At 45.7% G+C, this 7,966-nt stretch overlaps 1 protein-coding gene across 2 annotated transcripts in view; it reads left to right on the top strand.

Moving 5' to 3' along the window:
* The first annotated feature begins 3,809 nt into the window (after nucleotides 1-3,809).
* Nucleotides 3,810-7,966, top strand: part of EFCAB14 (EF-hand calcium binding domain 14) — a 38,315-nt gene continuing 34,158 nt past the window's right edge. For both annotated transcript variants that reach the window (XM_086386779.1, XM_086386768.1), the window contains exons 1-2: nucleotides 3,810-4,955; nucleotides 6,569-6,717. In XM_086386779.1, the coding sequence (XP_086242905.1) occupies nucleotides 4,774-4,955; nucleotides 6,569-6,717 (331 nt within the window). In that variant the 5' untranslated portion in view covers nucleotides 3,810-4,773. The remainder of the gene's footprint in view (nucleotides 4,956-6,568; nucleotides 6,718-7,966) is intronic.

The following is a 7,966-nucleotide window of genomic DNA, read 5'->3' as shown; positions in this document are numbered from 1 at the left end:
TTGTCAGCAAAGTAATGTCTCTGCTTTTTAATATGCTGTCTAGGTTGTTCATAACTTTTTTTCCAAGGAGCAAGTGTCTTTTAATTTCATGGCTGCAGTCACCATCTGCAGTGATTTTGAAGCCCCCCCTCCCCCCAAAAAAAAGCCTGTCACTGTTTCCACTGTTTCCCCATCTATTTGCCATAAAGTGATGGGGCCAGATGCCATGATCTTAGTTTTCTGAAGGCTGAGTTTTAAGCCAACTTTTTCACCCTCCTCTTTCACTTTCATCAAGAAGCTCTTTAGTTCTTCTTCACTTTCTGCCATAAGGGTGGTGTCATCTGCAGGTCTGGGGTTATTGATATTTCTCTCAGCAATCTTGATTCCAGCTTGCACTTCATCCAGCCCAGCATTTCTCATGATGTACTCTGCATATAAGTTAATAAGTTAAATAAGGGTCGCTTGGGAAAGTTACTTACCCAAGATCTTAGTGCATTCCAAACAAGTTTTGAATGGGTAACAGGGCTGCACAGACACAGAATCATAATGTGAACATCCCCAAATGAACAGATGGGTCACAACCTTGAGAGGTCCTGGTGTGGGAAGGCACATGGCTCCTTAGTGCAGGAGCCCTTGCTCTGAAAGGGTTGGCTTAATTTTTGGCCTTGAGGGTCCAGGTTTGAGGGAGAAAGATAAAGAGTACCAAGAGCTTCTGAGAGAAGATAGACACCTGGCCAGTAGTTTTCAAAGTCTCAGTATTTCATGGGATGTTTGCCCAACACTGAAAGTCGTGTTATCTAAAGAGCAATAGACAAAAAGGCGGACAGTGGGACTGAATCACAGATCCTCCTCCAACCTCCCCACCCATGACTGGTCCACTGCATGAGAGGGCAGGGCCTGGCTGACCAGATGTCATTGCAGCTGGGTGAAACAGCTTTGGCCCCACCTCACTCCCTTGGGTTCCTCAGCCCCAGGTTCCCTTGGTATATATGTAACATCTACAACACAGGAGGGCCATGGGAAGGGCCATCCTGAGCCAGTCACTCCTTGCTGCTGCTGCTGCTGCTACTGCTGCTAAGTCACTTCAGTTGTGTCCGACTCTGTGCGACCCCATGGACTGCAGCCTACCAGGCTCCTCCGTCCATGAGATTTTCCAGACAAGAGTACTGGAGTGGGGTGCCACTGCCTTCTCTGAGTCACTCCTTATGCCTGGGCTTCTCATGACCACAGCACGTGTTTGGGAAATGGTTCTAGAAGTCGAGACCTTTTCCTGTGCAGTACCACACCTTCAAGGAGATGCTAGTGCAGAGCTGTCCAACAAAACTTTCTGTAACGATGGAAATGTACTGTTCTGTTGCTGCCCAATAGCCAATAACCACATATGATTAGGGAGCACAGTGGCCAGTGGGACTGGGGAACTAATTTAAACTTTTAATTTTAATTAAGCAAAATGTAAATTTAAATTGTCATAGGTGGCTAGTGACTACTGACTACCATATTGGGTAGCACAGCTCTAGAAACAAAAGGAAACGAAAAACCAAAATAACTGCATCACGTTTGGGGGACATCAAAAGCACTTTCACAAGTATCTTCTCACGTGTCTGTCCTGTGAAATAGACGTTAATCCTCACTTTGCAGAGGGGAAAACTGAAGCTCAGATTTAAATGGCTTCCATGTTGACAGAGCTAGTAAATATTCTAAATGATTTCATCCCAGATCTCTTGATTCCAAACCTCCACTCATACCTCTATATAACTCTGCCCACCTACATAGATGTCACATATATATCGGATCTTCTACCTCTGGACTTGACACATAAAGATAAATAAGAAACAGGCCCAGACTTTGGGTGGGTATCCCTAGACAAAGGCAGTGTGATTGACACAGTAAGAAGTGTCAATATATAAAAAATTACTTTAGGGCTATACTTTAGGATATAAAAATTACTTTAGGGCTTCCTGGTGGCTCAGTGGTAAAGAATCTGCCTGCCAGTACAGAAAACATGGGTTCAACCCTGGATCCAGGAAGATCCCACATGCCACGGAGCAACTAAGCCCTGTGCAACAACTATTGAGCCTGTGCTCTAGAGCCCGGGAGCCGCAACTAGTAAGTCCACGTGCCACAGCTACAGAACCTGCAACAAGAGAAGCCTGCGTACCACAACGAGAGAGTAGCTCCCGCTTACCACACCTAGAGAAAAGCCTGCATAGCAACAAAAAACCCAGTACAGCCAAAATAAATTTTAAAACTGTATTTAAAAAATTACTTTAAATGACTTTTTTCCGAGTAGTTCAAAGCACTTTGCTTTAAATACTATCTACATGGGAGACTCTCAGATTTATATTTCAGGACCCAACCTCTACCCAGAATTCCAAATAGATGTACCAAACAGTCCATCTGAGTACTGAATTGGCTTCTCAAGTTTGCCGCAAATCTGTTCTTTCCTATCTCAGTAAACAGCAATTCCTTTGTTCCAGCTGTTCCAACCTGACTCTGGAGTCATCTATGACTCCTTGTTTTGCACACACCTGCTCTGTAAACCATCAGCAAATATTGTTAGCTCTATGGTCAAGAAGCATCCAGAATGCTCACCATCTCCACTATTGCCATCATATTTACTTGTCCTTTTCTCTCCTAATTCTCTTTTCCACACAGTTGCTAGAGTGATCTTTAAAAATAAATCTAAGCCAGAGCTTAAAGCACCAATGGTTTCCCAAAGTCCTCACAGTAGTCCCTCAAGCCCTACAAGATCTGCTCCTGATGCTTGTCTGACCTCATTTCTTATAGCTCTCCTCTGGGTCTTCAGCGGAGAAGGAAATGGCAACCCACTTCAGTCTTCTTGCCTGGAGAATCCTGTGGACAGAGGAGCCTGGTGGGCTGCCGTCTATGGGGTCGCACAGAGTTGGACACGACTGAAGCAACTTAGCAGCAGCAGCAGCTGGCTCTTCAGGTCCAGCCACACCACGTTTTCCATGTCACTCCTTCCTTGGGGTCATTGCACAACTCCTTCCCTCACTGCCTCCCAATCTCTAACCAAAGGTTCCCTTATCGCAGAGGCACTCCCCGTCCCTTTATCATGTTTCCGTTTCCCCCATAATATTTATCACCTCCTTCCACTCAAGTATAAACTGCAGGAACAGGGTTGGCAGATAAAACACAGGACGTCCAGTTAAAATTGAACTTCAAATAAAATAACTTTTAAGTATGAAGATGTCCCAGACGTTACATGAGATAAACTTACATTTTTAAAAAAAAAAAATCGTTGTTTATCTGAAATTTAAACTTTCCTAAGCGTCCTGTATTTTTATTCCCTAAATCGGGCAACCCTACCCTGGAAGGCAGGGACAGTGGTTACTTTGTTTATTGCTGTATCCTCAGCGGTAGAACTGTTTCTGACACATGGTAATCAATAAATATTTACAGAATGAATGAATGAATGTGTTCAACCCGGTCATTAACCTGTAACACGCCTAAACCTTTAATAAACAGCTGGAAAGTCAGAGGGTTGGCACCTCTAAACTGGGTTAGTCACAACTAGGGGCCCATGCGGTGATGAACTTCCCAAGCAAATTTATCCAGCTGGGTGCTTTGCCTGGCTCATCCCTGCTCCTCTGGAAACAACACACGGCCCAGAACAGGTGAGAGAAGGTCCCCTGGCACTCTCCTGGGGGCGGAGCCTCCTCGACAGGGGAGTCTGCCCGCGCCGGAGCCTGCGCCTTTTAACGCCCCGCCTCCCCCACCCTTGCGTGACGTCAGGGAACATCCGGCCAATGGGAGTGCGCCTTACTGGCAGGCGGTGCCGGCGGCCGCTGCCAAAGGGGAAGTGAGCTGGGGTTGAAGCGATGGCCCGGGTCTGGAGCCTGCGGCCACAGCCGCCGCCGCCACCAGCGACTTGGGAGCAGCTGCGGCCGCAGCCGGAGCGGGGGCCGGAGTCACGGCTGGAGTGGAGACGGCGCGTGTGAGTTGCCGAGAGTCGCCCGTACCGGAACACCTCAAACTCGGCGGGAGCGCTTCAGGTGGGCTGAGCCGCGGTCACCCCTCCTCACCGCGCCCCCAGGCCCAGACAGCAGGGCTGGGGTCTTCCCAGGCGCGGGACTGGCTCCTCTCAGGCCGAATCCTCCAGGCTGGGCTCTGGGTCTTCCTTGGCCTCTGACTCCCTTAAAACTCGGGACGGAGGCCGGAGGACGGTGATCTCGGACTCGGGTATTTTCTCTGTCAGGGTTGTAGTGGCTGGGAGCCCCCTCCTGCTGCCATCTGGGGAGAGACCAGCGCGTTCCCACCGTCTTGCTTTGCATCTGCCAGTGTGTTCCCATTCAAGAACCAAGTTTCTTGTTTTTCTCTTCATTGGAAATCCTGCCCCGGAAGTCCAAAACACCTATCTGTGTGTCCTTTCCAGCTCCTGGAGTACCTTTAGAAATATTGTCTGCTTACCAGGGTTCAGAATCTCTTATTCTTGACTTGACTTTTTATCCTGAGAGACAAAAGTTGCTCCGCTCCCCAATACCCTCTTAAGTAACTGGCACTCCATGCATAGGCCTTTACCCATTTGGATCACCAGCTCCCTGGCCGTCTCTATGTGACTTGCCCCATTCATCTGAGTTCCAGTTTCCTCTGGAGTCCAATCTCCAGCCCCTAGCGTATCTGGTCAGTCCCACCCCTGGGTGGGAGTGACCAGAGGGCTCTGGCCCAGGCTTCCTCACCCTGGAAGGCAGCTCCAAAGCAGGGAGAGAATTGGGTGTCGGGTACGAACCTGGCAGCTCAGGAGTGGGTGCTCCACTTACCCCACACAAGAAGATGAAAAAGCGCAAAGAGCTCAATGCATTGATCGGCTTGGCTGGGGACAGCCGTAGAAAGAAACCCAAGAAAGGCTCAGGCCACCGCCTGCTTCGCACGGAGCCTCCTGACTCAGACTCCGAGTCCAGCTCAGAAGAGGAAGAGGAATTTGGTGTAGCTGGAAATCGCTCTCGCTTTGTCAAGTGAGTAAAGTGCTGAGGCTGGGATGGGAAAAGGCATCTCCTTGCACCACCAAGGGGGCGAAGGAAAGGAGAGGAGAGGGGAGTTCTTAGGAAGAAAAAAGTGTATAGTCCCCGGAAGGCACAAGGAGGGAAAAATGTTAGGGAGAAGATGTGTTCAGGTTCTGAATGAAGTATAAGTTAGAGATCTGTCTCTAAGTGTACAAAGAGCTCTGAATCTAGGGTGGAAATGTGGACTTGGGGATTGTGCCAAGAGCCCGGTGAGAGTAGCAAAGAGGCTAAGAATAGGGACATAGGGAGAGAGAAAAATTTGAGAGACAAGGTCTTGTTAAATTTAGGAGACACAGGGACCTTAAGACTGCAGGGTTTTTTATTTGTTTGTTTGGGTTCCCCACCCCCCCACTGTTGATGGGTCTGAATCTGGTAATGGGGGATATGATGAAGGACATTCTGTAAAAACTATGAACCTTGAGAGAAATGGAGGGTGGGAGACAGAAAGAAAAGGCAGCTTTTTTCAAACCACTTTTAGTTGGTAACACCCTCCAGTACTGAGCACAAGTAAAAGTGTTATTCACTCAGTGGTGTCCGACTCTTTGTGACTCCATCGACTGTAGCGTGCCAGGCTCCTCTGTCCATAGGATTCTCCAGGGAAGAATATTGGAGCAGATTGCCATGCCCTCCTCTAGTAAACACAAAGACGTTGGGAATTGAGGGTTACAGTAGGAAGGGGGTGAAGGGAATCTTTAAAGTGCCCTTGGACTCTCTTAAGGAGCACATTAAAAGAGTATGCTGCTGAGAATGTGAAAGCAAGATCTAGGCTGAAGCTTAGGATGCTAAAAGAGATCAAATCCTTTGAGATTTGTTTGTTTGGAATGTCTTTGTCCTTTTATATTAAAGAGAGAGATTGGTTTCTAATGAGCTTTGCCAGGTGAAGTAATTCAGGGCAATCCTGGGCTTCAGCTATGAAGATCTGATGAAGTGGAATAGTTAACTGGAACAGTTACCCTGTTGGTTTAGTTTAGACCTTGAGTGCTGGTTGACATTTCATGTGAAATCTAACTCCTTCCTATGTTTCCTTCTGAACCAATCAACTGGAGTGTATGAGGTGTCCACTTTAACCTACTGTTCTAGTTTTTTTCATTCCATTTTCAATAAAGCTTACTCAAAAGTTTATAAAGTTTCAATAAAGTGAAACAAGGTCCTCTTGAATGACTATATATTTGAGAGAGAGAACTAGATAGATAAGTGAATTCAGTACAGTAATAAATGGCAGAGAAAACTCTGATCTTTACACTTCCCTAACCTGAGTCAGTTTCCAAAGACCTGAATTGATGATGATGGCAGTGAGCTGCAGTGCCCACAGGTGCTTCCTGTAACTCAGAAACTCCCTCATTTCATGAGAAGTTTGTCCCCAATAGATGAACTCTTCCTGGATCATATTATCTTGACATATTCAACCTGCTGTTCAGATTTAAGTGTGTTACCCTATGTTCCCTGGTAAATGGGTTGGTTATTCATTAGAGATGCTAATTGCATGCCCACACATGTGCTATTTGAAATCAAACCATATTCATAATCCCTTTCATACTCCTGGTTGAATTTGTTCTTATGATCAGGGGAGACTATTTACGATGCTGCAGGATCTGTTATCCCCTCTGTGCGTTTGTCATCCTTGCCGCCTGTGTCGTGGCCTGCGTTGGCCTGGTGTGGATGCAAGTCGCTCTGAAGGAGGATCTGGATTCCCTCAAGGAAAAGTTCCGAACTAGTAAGTGGTCACCTTTTCAAAATATAATTTTGGACTCTTTGCCAGGTTCTAGGACAAAGTGAACCACACTGAATTAAGATTTTTGCTCACTCTGATGAAGCAATTACATGTTCCTTTCAGCATTTTTTAAATTCTTTCTTAGCTATCAGCTTGAATGCAATGTTTATTTTTAAATGCACAAACAAAACACAGCGCTTATGCATCATTGAGACAAATAGCATCTGAAATAATGGCATTGCAGTCGGTGTTTATAGCATAGAAGGGAAGGGCCGAGATCCAGGATTCTAGAACCTTGGTTAATTTCCACCTGTTGCCACTTCATGTTTCCCAACTGTAAAGTGGCAGTAGCAACACTAGGCTGTTTCCTTCCTCTTCACAGGGCCATTTGAAAAAGAATGTGGGCGTGTCTATCAGACAATATCCTCCTTAAGAAAGACCTAGAGAAGCATAGTACTGAGCAGTAATAATAATACCCAGCGTGTATGGCGTGCTTACTGTGTGCTGAGTCACAAATAAATATTTGTCTCATGAGTCAGTGTCTCTTAAGAAACTTTTGAAGTTGAAGAGTTTTATATATTCTAAATTGTTAAACTTGTATTTTGTATCCAACGTCCTTTTTCTGAGAGATGTGCTTACATGGCAGCTTCAACCTATTTTAGCCTAAAGATCTTTAGCAACACTGAGATCTTTGGTTCTAGGTTACAAGGGTTAATTTTCTAAGCTAATAAAAATCTTAAAACAACAACAGCAAATTACAAAAAAAGGAAAGAAAGTTATACCCAAAAGATACTTTAGTCAGTCTTTGTTTTAACTAACAAATAATGCATAGCTATAATTACAACCTGAATTTTATTAAAAGTAATAAAATCAGTTTGTTTGCTTTTTTTAATTTCTAAGCTAAGGAACCAGTTTCAGGTTAATTACAAAATCACAAATACCCTAACTTTAGCAGTTTTAACATTCCAGCAAACTGACCACTAGGCTTTCTCAATAAAGAAATCTGTCCCTAGAACTAGAATTAGAGTTGTTTCCTTACTTCCTAGAAGTAAGCCCTAGGTGATCACAACACCCTAGCTTTCCTTCACCCCAGTTTCTCTTTGTTGCCTGCCGTTAGTTAAGTTCCAAACTTAACCTGCTGCTGCTGCTGCTAAGTCACTTCAGTCGTGTCCAACTCTGTGCGACCCCATAGAAGGCAGCCCACCAGGCTCCCCTGTCCCTGGGATTCTCCAGGCAAGAACACTGGAGTGGG

This window comes from Bos grunniens, chromosome 3, assembly GCF_055505025.1.
Source record: "Bos grunniens cultivar Pamir isolate PY7600 chromosome 3, Bosgru_T2T1.0, whole genome shotgun sequence".
Taxonomy (NCBI): domain Eukaryota; kingdom Metazoa; phylum Chordata; class Mammalia; order Artiodactyla; family Bovidae; genus Bos; species Bos grunniens.
The sequence above is the reverse complement of the archived record's forward strand: the minus strand, read 5'-3'. Positions and strand labels throughout refer to the sequence as shown.